This window comes from Limulus polyphemus, unplaced genomic scaffold (genome assembly GCF_000517525.1).
Source record: "Limulus polyphemus unplaced genomic scaffold, Limulus_polyphemus-2.1.2 Scaffold275, whole genome shotgun sequence".
Taxonomy (NCBI): Eukaryota; Metazoa; Arthropoda; class Merostomata; order Xiphosura; family Limulidae; genus Limulus; species Limulus polyphemus.
Window position 1 is genome coordinate 133,272 of NW_013665885.1, and position 14,706 is coordinate 147,977.

A 14,706-nucleotide genomic window follows, 5' to 3' on the forward strand; every position below is an offset into this window, starting at 1 on the left:
CCAAATCCACAGTATTTCCTTCATCAACTCTTGCAGTGACATCCTCAAAGAATGTCAGAAGATTTGTTAAACAAATAATGGCTGGAGACGGCTTAAATGGGTAATGAAGAAAAACTTTAATATAAGTTTAACATGACAGCAAATGTACAACGTTTCGACAAGGTTTTGTCATCATCAGGTACTGTACCTGATGAGGACAAAACCTTGTCGAAACGTTGTACATTTGCTGTCATGTTAAACTTATATTAAAGTTTTTCTTCATTACCCATTTAAGCCGTCTCCAGCCATTATTAGTCTCAAAGTGGGTTCCTCGTCATCGAAAGTAATTATAGTTGATTTATATGCACTAGGCTAAATTATCTTTTTAACCATTTTTCTATACAATTATCATTTATTAACACACAAAGTACATTAAATATATTGATTATGCATTTTTAATACAAATTATCAAAATTCAAATTAATATAATAATAATTTTTGAGTTAATTAAACTTAATTATTAACAACATAAAGATTTTAAGATGTTCATTTTTCTGTTTTACAGTAACATGTAAGCATTGTTGAACTTATAAACTCTTAAGTTGTAATAAAAAACTACTTTTTTTTCAACTATGTATAAAATTATATACTTTTGATATTTTAATATTATCTGCAAGATAACAGAAACCCTAATTTTAAAAAACAATGTCTCTGTAGACAATAAATTTCACTAAATTAATTCTAGCTGTAAAATTAAATAATTCTCAGTTTCCCCTAATTTGTAAACAACATGTTATTTCTAGGTATTGTACCATCACCACAACACTGTGCATTTTCAAACTTTATTTTCAAAACATCACAATTTAACTCTTCCACAAAGAAGACTATAATAATACACACTTGCAAAAAAGTACCTAGTTATTTTTAAGATTTGTGAATAGAACAAGAGAAAACTCTCTTGTCATAACATAAAAATATGACCACGAGAGTCCTATTAACACCTGCTTCTTAAAATAATTCACTGAAAGAGGAAGCTCTTTACTTAACAATGGCATCAAGTGAGAAAAATGTGCTAAAAATAATAAGTTAAATGATCCTACACTTAGTAGTAGTATGTAGATCACTGCATGTTCAAATTATTTTTAATAAAACAAATACTGGTATTGCTGTAAAAAAACTAGTTAAATTTTTTGCATTAGAAAAACAAAAATGTATACAACAAACTAGGAAACAAAAAACAAAAAATTATCCACTACAGCTTATTAGCATAATAATAATTGAAAAGGTTTTTTGTTGTATAAAACTTGAAAATTGCTTTGATATATAGAAACATCTGTTAGCTGAGTTCTTTCACAGATCTTAAAATATAATTTTCATAAATGGAAACATCGGCTCATGTATATATGTAGATCTTGAAAGTCGAGTTGTTGAAAACTTGAAAATAGCGTCGATAACTGTACCAATTGTTGGTTGAGATGTTGCAAAAGAAATATCTGCTGAAGCTTTTTGCCAGCCACTAATCATAGCAGATCTGTCTAGAAAATGATCTATAGGAAATAATACAGCTTATAAAATGAGTCAGATCAACATAGGCCAGTAAGGCAATAACTGATTGGCATGTCCTTTAGCCAATCAGGAAATGTCATAGACCTACTGAAGGATGTGTAGATTGTATAGGAATTCTTTTTGACAGCAAAGGACAAGTTTATGTGTTTTAATAAAGGTGGCTTCCAAAATAGAGAGATGAAAGGTCAACCAACCATTTGCAATAATTGCAAACATGCCATCCGTGTAGTTGTCAGCACAAGTTGGGTTCAGTAGTAAATGCTGGCCAATCGCTGATTCACATTTTGGTGGTAGAACTTTTGTTTTATAGAAGCGACATGGTAAATTCTTTTCTTTCATACTCTTAGTTCTTATGGATGTGGGTATATGTTGCTTAATTCTATCCTGCAGTCTTTGTAAAGTGTGACCTACATATATACAGTATACACAGAAAACCTATTTTTACAGGACAATACATGCGATGGGATTCTTTCAGTCCCAAAAGTCGCAAAACGAACTTTATTGCTACTTAAGTCCATCGGGCTCTAGTTATCTATTCAAAATATAAACTAGATTTCGAATTGAAGACAATTAAAACTATTTTACTAGAAAATGGGTATCCAGAAAACGTCATCAATCAAATTACTTCAAGGAAAATTGCGAGCTTCTCAACTGATCCAAAATTTGGTCCTAACAAGTGCCCTGTTTATAGACAATTTACTATATCGATTAATCGAATTAATTGCCAAGCTCTATTGTAAAATACAACAATACAACACTTACCAACTGGATGACATGTAACATATGAACAAACATGTAAGACAGAAGCATACGATTTGGCGTAGGAAGATTCTCAATCAGTTGGGACAAGATCTCAACACGTTTTAGAGGATCCTTGAGACCTATCCAGATAAACAACAATGTGAATTTTATCAATAAGACAATTATATAAGTCTTCGTTCTTAACTTGTTCATATAACAAAATTTACAATAATCTAAAAGTAATAATTAATATATAGGCTGTGCACTGACAAAATTAAAATGTATATAGTTGTTACAAATCCCCTTCAATCACAAATGTTCACTGATGAAATATATTAAACGTAATACTTTTTTATCACACAAATCTCATAACATTCTATATACTGATTTTAACTGTATTCTGTTGTGGTGGCCTAAATACTCTGACACACTCATAAAAATTTAGTTGCCACCCAACAAAATAGAGTTTAGAGTGAAAAACCTTTATAACCATGGTACATATTACATCTACTGTAATTGGCTTCTCATTAGGGCATGTTAAATAAAATAATACTAATATTTTGAGTATTTATAATATTCTAAAGCACACAGGATCAACAGAAAAAGAAGCATCAGAAACGAAACCCAATCACTTTCTTGAAGAAAGAAAGTGTACTTTTTCAAAGGGCTTATGTTATTGGGTTTAATTTCTAATACTAAAGTTTTTGAGTATTATACACAACTGTAGCACATTGATTGTATTTTTTTTTAAATATTTTGCTAGGAGTTTCACTGCATATTACTTCTAAATAAACAATTGTAAACTAAAAGTACTATTCTTAATCTTTTTAAATGTTCTTTTCTGATGTACCAATAGGCTTACACTGACATAAAGACCTTTAATGGAACACCAAAAACATAACATTTTGAATGCTTCATTACATCAAATGTATTAATTGTTGCTAACATGACCTCTGATATTATAGAAACTTTGTTTGTTTTGATTCTTAAATCCAATAAAGAGTAAAGAGATTAAATGTCAATGCCAAAGTTGCTAGTGACATTCAAGTCTTACATCCTTCTGTTAATTTTAGTATGCAAATTTGCTAATTCCCTTTATTTTATAGACATCAGATTAAAAATATGCAGAAATTAAAATAGAATATATATATAACAAGAACCATTAAAATAATACTTGAATAGCCATGTATGACTCTCTGTCTTTTATTAGTTGCTATTGATAATTTTCAGCTAACCTACATGTATTTTAATGCACAAACACTTGACAAGTAAAAAATTCTTAACTCTGCATCAGCATCGGTACTTTAATGTTCAAATAAAACACTTTATAAATAAAATAAGACACTTTACTAGCAGAAGGATGTAAATCACCTTCAGTTATAAACCTGACATTAGTCTGCTTGTAGCTGAAATAATTGTTTTCATTCAATAAATTAATTCTAAGAAGGATTCTCGTAGATTTTGTACCTGTCACAGAATTTAATTTAATACAATATTCTATTTAAATAATTGACTGGTAAGTTTTTTAAAGTGCTCATAGAAGAAAGGAATAAATTGCAGACAGCTTTAGAAAAGTGTCAAAAATGGAGTGATCTGAAATGCCACATTTTAACAAAATTAGATCTTTGCTACAAACAAATCATCATTTGTTGCTTCAATTACCACTGCATATGATTTACTGGAAGGTTCAGTATAATATTTAGAATGGTGTTTCAGCTGCTACACTCCCATTATGGCTGATCAAAATAGTTGCTTGTTGACTTTTTTTTTATATTATTGCATGTCACAGATTACTTTGCTTTTTCAACAGTTTTAGGATTACTTATGAAATCTACCAGTATCTTAGGATTCTGTTCCTGACAGTAACAATTGCTATGCTTTTGTGTTTTTACCTCTTCATATGTGACTTTAATGCAACTTTTCTCATGTTATGATTGTAATAACAATATTTTTCTTACACAACTTGCACTGAGTCGTGTTTACCTTGTAAGCCACACACACACTGAACCCATGAGGCACAAGCAAGATTGTCTTACCAACTCTGTTGATAGTTTCACTTACAAGCATTTCATTTATAAAAACCTCCTAAATGAATATCAGAAGATTTTTCAGTAAAACAATATTTTATCTGTTATTTTTTCTAGCCTAAATTAAATATAGTAAAATCAGCAATGTAGGGTGAACTGAAAAGTTGAAATATACAAAATAATTCTGAGCTACTCTTTTTTCTTTGTAGAATGACTGCATACTGTAACAATTACACAATTTATTTTTACAGCCAAAGCTAACAGACTTTTCAAATCAGGATTCATTTAGTTTTATTGCATTACAATTGCACATAGACCCTCTCAGAGTATGCTGAAAGCTGTTTATCATAACCAGAAAGCTTTGTGTAAACAAATGATCAAATTAGAAAGATGCCTTGCAGAAACCGTATTTGCGGATGTATAGGACGATACTTTTAACTCTCAAAACAATGCCAGATTTTACCCCACATCTTATACATAGGTTCAAAGATAGAGTTCCGGTAAGAACTTTCTAGTTAATAGCAAAACTACATTGTTCCTTTTACCTTTGTTTGCTCTTTCAAGTAAGTGGATTGATGTCGTCCCATTTACTGCATTACAATAACATATTTGTAATTGTATCATTTCTCTCAATAATCCGTAATTAGAAGTTACTTATCTTACATGCTAGTTACAATTAATCAAGATATTTTTTATTTGAAATGTATTGATCTTATCCATCATACTAAAATATTGCTAATATAATAAAAAAAAACACTAGTGGTTGTATTGATTAGCGAAGGTTAGCACAGTTTAAAAATAACTTCTAAGAATTACCTTCCAAAGTAACATCCTAGACTTAATTGACAATAGAGGTTGTTCTATACACTGAACGTCAAAGAAATACACTTAATTTGCTCAAAAAATCCAGGATCATCTTATACACTGGCAAATGTGGTATGCATATGTTAGAAAACTTAGTAATACAAGAAACTTTTCTATTTAATAAGTTTATAACTTTTACATTTTAGTTCCTTTTATAACAATAAATACAAAATGTATGTCAAAAAACAAGAACTTTAGCACTTGTGACTAGATCTTGTCTTTTAGTCCTTGAATGACAAACACTGTAAACTTACTAATATTATTTATAACAATGTTAGTGGTAAAAAGTAATTTTTTTTAAATTTCAAACATACAACATAGAACAAAAAATATTATCGCACACACACATAAAAAATAGAATGTCCTAAAACTACTATAAATTAACTGGCTTTATAAATAAGCTGTAAGTGGGTTAAAATATTCTATTAGCTGGGCAAGATGAGCACTACAAATGAAAACAATGAAACTGAGGTCAAATACTTCAAAATCAGGTGGGTCAACAAACTAACCTCCAAAGGAATAATGTAAAGCAAAATTTATTTTTTCATTGTTTATAAATAATCCAATAGCAAATATCAGAGTATTATTGATAGCTTTTTGAAAGATTGGATGTGATGGGAGGGGGAATAACATGTGGATTCATCTTTCTTGTTCATATCCAAGAAAAGCAAGAAAACTGGAGATTATATGTTTACATTCTAGCTTAGCAATATCTATAGTAAAGATATAATTTATTCAAAACTCAGGACATCATATAGGGGTAGAAAGAATATGTAAAATGGGCAATTTGGAGACTGAGAATTTATATAGATACTTCTTTAAGAAATTAAAACTTATAATAAAATTTGAATTATAACCTCTGATTTGATGTCAAATTTATTGAAATATATTGATAATAAAGTTAGTTAATTAAATTTGAAATATAACTCTGTAAAGTCATGATATGTGCACTTTGATCCACCCAAACTGAGATAGTTAATATAGTCAAACTGGACTTTTGTTACTAGTAAAGTGCCTCAGGCTTCAGTGCTTTGATGTTTACTTTTTCTTATTTTCATTAATGATAATGATAGAAACATAATTAATAGATTATTAAAGCTTGGTAGCAACATTAAAGTCTTGAGTAATTCTAACTGTACTAAAGATGTTGAGGTATTACAGAATGACTAGAATCATTTGGTAAAATGGACAAATATTTAACAAATGACTATTAATTATTGATAAATGAAAGATATTACACTTGGGTTATCATAATTTGTATCACACATTTAATAGAGATGGGAACCAACTCAATAGTATGACATAAGGAAAGGACCTTAGTATAATGGTGGATAAGTAACTCAAGCTATCAATGCAATGTTCTATTAGTAGGAGTAAAACTAATACAGTTTTAGTGTGTATTTACAGGTCTATTGATTATAAGTCAAAATATGTAATTATCTTTTTATTTAAACTAGTTAGGCCTCATTTAGAATAATATGAACAGTTTTGATCTCTTTATTTAAGAAAGGATGAAAAACTAGCAGAAAGGGTTCAGAGGATGGATACTGACATGATTCCATGGATGGAAGGGTTACTTTAAAGGGATAGGTTATAATCTCTCAACTTATTTTCTCTTGAGAGAAAGTAAGAAGTGATTTTATTGAGGTTTACCTGATTATCCATGGAATCAAGATAATAAAGACCTCTGATCTGTTCAAACTATGTTTTAAAGATAACAGGATGAGATTACAAAAGTGTTAATATTTCCCTTACCTCAAAATCTATTTCTGATAGATACTCACCTCTGTACACAGATCAGCTATTTTCCTCTTGAAGTCACCCTATTTTGCCTTGGAGACTTGCATATTACCAGTCTTTGTGAAACTCCCATCTAAACTTTACATGAAATTGCACTACTGTGTGATGACGTATCATGAGCAAAACCCTCTACCAATAGGAGTACAACACACCTTCCTGCAAAAATGCTCCCTCTGGATTCACGTGTGAAAATCCTCATTCTTTGAAAAAGCAATCAATAAGAGTGCACTGGGAGAGTGGGAGGAAGGGTAGCAATGTGTATGGAGGTGAGTAGCTATCAGAAATACATTTGCAGGTAAGGAAAATGTTAACTTCTGATACAATGACTCATCTCCATACACAGATCAGCTAGAATCCCATATTAAGGTAGTTGAGGGACTGGAGCAAAGATTACATAAATGTGCCTCCTATCAAGAGAGAAGAAAGGAAGCTCATGGGGTATGACACCCGATGGCAGTGGTACACAATCAGGGTATACTCTTTGCCTGACAGAAGGATAGGGAGAGGTGAGAAGACTGACAGGTTTCACGAGCAGAACATGTACATGACTATCCAAGAACATGCACACAAACCATCAGATGGCCAATATATGTAGCAAGGTGGGGCATGGTTAGTCTGTACCATGTGTGCTCACCTTCTGAACCATCAGTCTCTAGGGTCAAATACAGCTGTGGAAGAAGGATACATGTAAAAGGTATTTGTGCACAGTTCTTCAACTGTCAGACACCAAGAGCTCATGCCAGTCATGGGAAGAGGGCACCACAATGGACACTAATAAGGATCCTTATGAAACCACCACTCAACAATCAGACTCTATGGGCTCTTCATCAGCTAAGGGAGTAGGATTGTTAAGTGATACATCACAGTTGGATATTAAGAAATATCAATAGCTCTACAAGCATAATTATGAGGTCATGTTCTTGCAGAACTAGGTAAAGAAGAACAGAGATTTGAAAAGCCACTCAGAAATTGTAATGTATCTAGACAACATTGGGGTGGTCAGCACTACACTCTAAAAACCCTACTTCTCAGCATAGAGAGACTCTTGTTTTTTAGCACCAGCTGTCAGGTCCAAATCAGTGCAGATTCTCTATGGTCCACCACCCCAGCAGTGGTACAATGTGTACAATGGCTATCAACAGCAAGTAGAAATAGGACTCATGTTTCTAGGGAGAGCAGAAACATCTGCCAGAGTTTTAATTTGGACCTGGGTAAGAGCATGGAGAACCACAATGATAATCCAATTAGGCAAGATGTAGGAAGGGTGGCAGTGGATAAAGGAGGAAGGAAAGAAGGGTAGAAAAGAGTGGAGAGAAAAGTAAACTGTGACATCACAAAAGGCGATAGGTGAAGGAATATGATGCCCTAAAACCAGAGATAAAAGAGACTTACAGATCACAAAAGAACCATCTCATGAAAGACGAGGAATATTTTACAATGTAACAATGGTATGAAGTAAACGGTTATGTCTAAACCCTATCTTCTAATGGTACATGAAGCAGTAACTAACCAGGTCTAATAATTTTAGTCAATGTGGACATGTGAAGGAGTAATGAACTAGGATGAAACATTATCTAAAATGTGTACATGCTAAGAAGTAATAACCTAAAACAAAATATTATCGTCGCTGTGAGACACATTTTGGGTTAACAATTTTGTCTAAACCCCACCTTCTAATGGTATGTAAAGAAGTAAATAACCAGGTCTAATCATTACAGACTATATTCACCTGTTAAGAAATAATGAACGAGGATGAAACAAATGCTAAGAAGTAATGGATGAGAACTAAATATTATCCCCATGGATACACAATAAGTAGTAAAAAACTATGACAAAACATAAACCATAATTAGACATGTCAACCCTTTTACTACAGGTGGGTGGATTCCACCCAGCCCATATCCTCCAAAGCAACCATAAAGTAGTTGTATTGAAATAATTTAAAATGTACACGTATCATCATGAAATGTTGCAGATTATCAGTAAACATTACAAGGCATTTGTACACAAGATATCAGATTTTTGAATTTAGTTTTCAGATTTATTAATTATTTGCTCATGCATTTTTTTCTTTTTGAATGTTGACTATCCAACATGCAAAGTAATTTTGATTTTAAGATTAAAAATAATTTTATGCATCACAAAATTGTCAAATTTCACATGCAAGATCTCTAACCTCCTAATAACCTCCAGATAATCGTCAAACGTTTTTCTTAGCAAAAAACTTTATATTTTATCTGTTATTTTCACTATTATATCTCTGTATGGGTTGTTCAATTTGACCGATCCTCGTAATTGCCATAAAAAATTAAGAAATAGATATAAATTTCCCTTTTTTTATTCTAGGATGACAACAAATTATAATAAGAAACCACAAATGTTTAGTCTAGAAAGCTTAAATCTCATAACATTATGCACATATATATATTTATTAGTGTCTGAATAACAATTGTAACATTACACATATTGCAGTGATGCAGTGCACATGCACTCATGTTACCGTATCCAATAATATAAAACTGGCCTTTACAAAGTGACTTGTCTTGGCTTTGTTCTAGTGGACAAATATTTTGTTAAAATACAGTCACATTTTAGTTATAATACATAATATATGTATATATATATCATTACTAGATACAAATAAGTTCTTAACTTTCATTTATTTTTCTTAAAACACAGAACACTAAATAGAGAAGTATAGAAAACAATGATCTCTTCTACTTACAAAGATTGTTCTTGTTTGGCACTTGCTGTAATTTGCTAAGCCTTATCAAATTTCGCACATGGAGGATGTAAAGCAAAATAATTTTGTTAGGTTTTATATATGCATTTTGAAATAAAAAAATAATAAATTACTATATCAATACCACAAAATTCCACTATAACTTGTCATGTTTAGTAACTTATCTATATTTGAGTCTGAAAAAAATATGATTTTTCAAGCTCCATTATCTCTTAGCTCTTCGCTTCAATTTTACCATGAAAAGAAAAGAGTTCCTCAAGTAAATATTTTGCAGAGGCTAAGAAAAACCACATGGGGAACATTCTGAACTTTTGATTCATTATACACATATCACAGATAGAAGTAGGTGTACGTAAGCAAGTATTTCCAAAAAATGGAAGAAGTGGGTGGAGCCACCTTGGTTGATTCACTATAGATAATAATATCTCAGAAAACAGAAAAGATTTATTTTATATTCTAGCTTATAACTATCAGTAATTTGAGTTTCTACTTCGTAAGAAACTATAGACTTTGTATTTGGACATCACAAACATCTAATTTGAACCAAAGCTTCATTCCACATACCACATGACATACAAAAATTGATATTTGGCAATTTTGTTTTAAATATTTACTTTTAAACTAAGAAATTAGCTAATATATAATACTAACATTTGAATTATAATCTACAAAGTGATACCATACATTCATAATAGTAGTTCAATAAAATTTTTGATGTAAGTCTAAAAACATAATGACATGCCCTTTGACCTCTGATCATAGAAAGATCTGTCTTGATAGGATCAAGGAGAAATAAACGAAGTCTGTACATCATAATCAGAGTGTTGCAGGTTAAGGAAGAATAAACAATATCAAAATATTATTTCCAATGTGCACATGTAATGAAAGAGAACTAAACATGAACATTTAAGTATGTATGCTAAAGAGGAATTAAAGTGAAGCATCAGCTACCATATGTACATATTAAGAACTAATTAACTATGATTAAACATTATCTAATAAGTTTATTTGTTAAGGAGTAATGAACTGTGATGAAACATTACCTTCCAACTGACATAAGGAGTAAGAAACTATGATGAAACATTACCTTCTAAATGACATAAGGAGTAAGGAACTATGGTGAAACATTACCATCTAAGTGTCATAAAGAGTAAGAAATTATGAGTAAACAACATATTCTGTGTGTTATATGTGAAGAAGTAATGAAATAAAATTAAACATTAACATCTAAGTATACATGTTAAGGAATAAGTAACTATTTCTAAACATCAACTGTTGTGTATACAGAAAGGATCAATGAACCATGACTAAACATGATATTCTAAGTAAGACATGGAAAGGAAGAATTAACTATTTCTAAACATTATCTCCTATGTGTTTAGGTTTGTTTGTCTGTTTTGAATTTTGCACAATGATACACAAGGGCTATCTACACTATATGTAAAGGAGTAATGAACTATGGCAAAAGATTAACTCCAATGAGTTATGTTAAGTAGTAATGAACAATATCAAAGCAATGTCTTCTATGTGGACATGTGAAGGAATAAGAACTAGAACTAAACATTAACATGGATGTGAACATGGCAAAGAATAATTAACCACGACTATGAATTATTTTCCATAAGCACATGTGAAGAAGAAATGAACAAGGTGTAAATATTACCTTCTGTGTGGACACATTAGGAAGTAATAAACCAGAATGAAATATCAACAACTATGTGTTACATGTCAAAGAGCAACTAACTGTAACTAAAAATTACTGCCTACATTTACATGATAAAGAATAAGTAAGTATGACCAATCACCAATTTCTATGTGTGCATGTGAAGGAGAAATGGATTATGACTAAACATAATATACTATGCGTTACATGTTAAGGAGTAATAAACGATGTTTCACCATTATGTCCTATGAGTTAAGGAAGACCAAACTATATTTAAACAGTAACTTCCTTGTGTTACCTGATAAGATAGAAGAATGAGGCATAAAATAGCAGGAGCAAATTTAAACCCAAAAGAAATGCCAGGTATGGCACTAACAGGTTGGGGAGAAGAAATGAAACCTTGAGTAGAAGGTATACATAAAGCAGGCTAGAGAAGAAAAGTCACTCCATTTTGTCCTCCTTAACTCCAGCCTGAAATTTTTGTGAATGGAACTGTGTGGCAGAGACAGGTGGTAACATGGACACCAGCACATATTGGACTACAGCTGGCATGATCTTAACAGGCAAAGAACCTCCTAAACTGTTGGTAAATGTTAGTGATATTTGTATCATACCAGCTGAAAAAGAATTCAAGTTAATTTGTGAATTTATATCAAAAGGTTGAAAATACAAAGATTCAGCAAAAATAAACATGTCTTACCATGACTGTGTCAAGGAAAAAAATGAGGATCTTCATGCATAATATATAGAGAGAATTTGCACAGGGAGATTTGTCACACTCCTATTGGTGGAGGGTTTTGCTGCTTGATATGTTATCATGAAGTAGTGCAATTTCACATGTTTTCACGTGGCAGTTTCACAAGGCTGGTGTCATGCAAATCTCTAAGGTAAAATAGTGTAACTTCAAGAGGAAAATAGCTGATCTGTATATGAAGATGAGTCATTGTATCAGAATTAAGATTTGACAAAGGCAGGCTAGAATCCAATTTAGATAGTTTTACTTTACTAGCAGGGTATTTGACAAATGGAATGAGTTGTCACTGACAGTAGTGGAAGTCAACACTTACCCTCTTCTTTTATTGATGTGTACTTGTTCAAGAAATCGTAGTATGAATCATTTGTTGTTTTCAAATTATGCTCTAGATGTACAAAAACAGCTCACAGAAAAATATTATATCCTAAATTTTGAACACATATGTAATATCCAGCATTATGTGGAAAAAATAATCTATGGGTAATATTAGTGCCAGCAAATATATAAACAAACAAAAATAATTTTTGTTTGTTTAGCATTTTACTGCTAAAACAACATTCACTTTAGTTATCAAGAATATATTGACAGTTTATTAATTTTGTTCAGTCCAATACACAATAAATAAAAAAAGAGCTTCTAAAAACTGAGGTAATTGTCACTCCTACAATAACAACAATATATTGTTAGAATGTTTCACTATAATTAGATAGCACAGTAACTGGTTAAATTATACCTGATCTCAATAAGCATCTCCCAGCTTTCATTTCAGTGTTAACATCCATAGCTTTCTCTTTGTATAATAAACTAACTGCATACAAGCATACTTTAATAAAAGTTATGCACTAATCAATATGAAGTTTAACTCATGTCTGCTGTAATTATATGTATTCTGTTAATTTGAACACTTTTATAACATTTTATTTGCAAAAGCCAATTGTGTTACCTCTAGTATTACATTATTTCTCCATAATTCTCAAATCTTTATAGTAATTCTGTAGTAGTTTGAGTTATTAACAAGTGATTTGCTAAAAAGTGCTAGTGAATTAATCCTTAGCTCAGTTAGTAGAGTACTTGCCTAACATGTAAAAAGCCCAAGGTTCAAATCTGAGCCAAGGATTTGCATATATTGAAAAATAAAATAATCATAATTCATCCTTTCAGCTATTTATACTTTATGGACATGTTGATATATTACTTACACTTACATTTTACAAACAATACCAACAGTTTTTTTTCAAAAATGTTAAATCATTTCATACCATGGTTGGAAATTCTACAAAAACTGGAAGGGAATCGAGATCATGGTCAATGTAGCTCTGCCCAAATTTCGTATTTAACCATATAATCAACAGACTGCATTTTGCCGTTTGACAAGTGTTAAATGTTAATGAACCCAAAGGTGCAAAAAAGCTACACGTTTGTTTACTGATATAGAGTTACAAGATAAATTAAAATATGAAAATCCACCTAAGAGAGGGATTGATAAGAAGAGAAATGTGCATCCTACCCTAAAATATTTGAGATGTCCATACCCCCTCAATGACCCCAGGATTTTCAGCCATGTTCCATACCATTGCTTTTGTAAAACAATAAATCTCAAACATTTGTAGATCAGTTAAGTATTTCTTCCTGAATATAAGTTGAGTTCTTGTAACTTTTTTGACCTTAACAATGACTTGCAAAAGACAACAAAATCCGTATGCAAAAGTCGGTTTAAATTTATTAACATTTTCTGAATACTTGTAACATCTCATCTACACTGCACTTGATAAAAGCATATGTATCTATATTAACATGAAATATGCGTTTTCTCAGTTTTGAAAATACACTTACTTTTCTTAATTTCTTGACATTAAGTTGTATTACTGTATTCAATTTTGCAACTAGAATATTACCCTTCCAAGTCTTAATGACTTAAAGTTGGCTTATTTGACAGAGCCAAAAAGAACAAATGATAAAAGTAAATAATATGACATTGACACAATTGTACCATAAGTTTTGTATTGTTTTCAACAAACTGTATAGTGTTCAAATTTTATCACAAGAGCTGAGATACATTGCAGTATTCAAAAAACAAACAGTGTTAATGTAATAAACTATAATTTTTCGATGTTACTTTTTTAAAAGTACCAAAAACTTACAATGATGCATTAACTCTTTCAACATAGGCTCGGTCCCTGGGACCGACTTCGTAACCATAACCTCGTTATAGTTTACATACTAATAACTTTTAATATATTAAGTGTATCTTTACAAAATATTGAAGACTTATAACAAACATTATATTACGACAGCGGAAAATACGTGATGCTGCTGGCGTGTGCGAGGAGTTTCTCGAATGATCGTGAATTTTCTAGTTTATTCGGAATGCCCTCTTTTTTAGTATATAAGCCTGGCAAATAAAGAATAGAGAAGCAGATAGATTGAAGATAGAGATAACTGAGTCAAGCGAACAGTAGGCACCGTAAGTAAAGTATGTGACTCACTGTGATTTATAGCTTGTGTTATAAAGGTTAAGTCAGGTTTCCATCAAGTGAAAATGGCTGAAGCAGATAAACCTAAGGCTGCA

General features: G+C 31.2%; 1 protein-coding gene across 3 annotated transcripts in view; it reads right to left on the minus strand.

The window, feature by feature from the left end:
* LOC106456961 (ralA-binding protein 1-like) overlaps positions 1-14,706 on the minus strand; it is a 194,714-nt gene that overhangs the window by 69,709 nt on the left and 110,299 nt on the right. For all 3 annotated transcript variants that reach the window (XM_013916338.2, XM_022382754.1, XM_022382755.1), the window contains exon 7: positions 2,308-2,426. In XM_013916338.2, the coding sequence (XP_013771792.1) occupies positions 2,308-2,426 (119 nt within the window). The remainder of the gene's footprint in view (positions 1-2,307; positions 2,427-14,706) is intronic.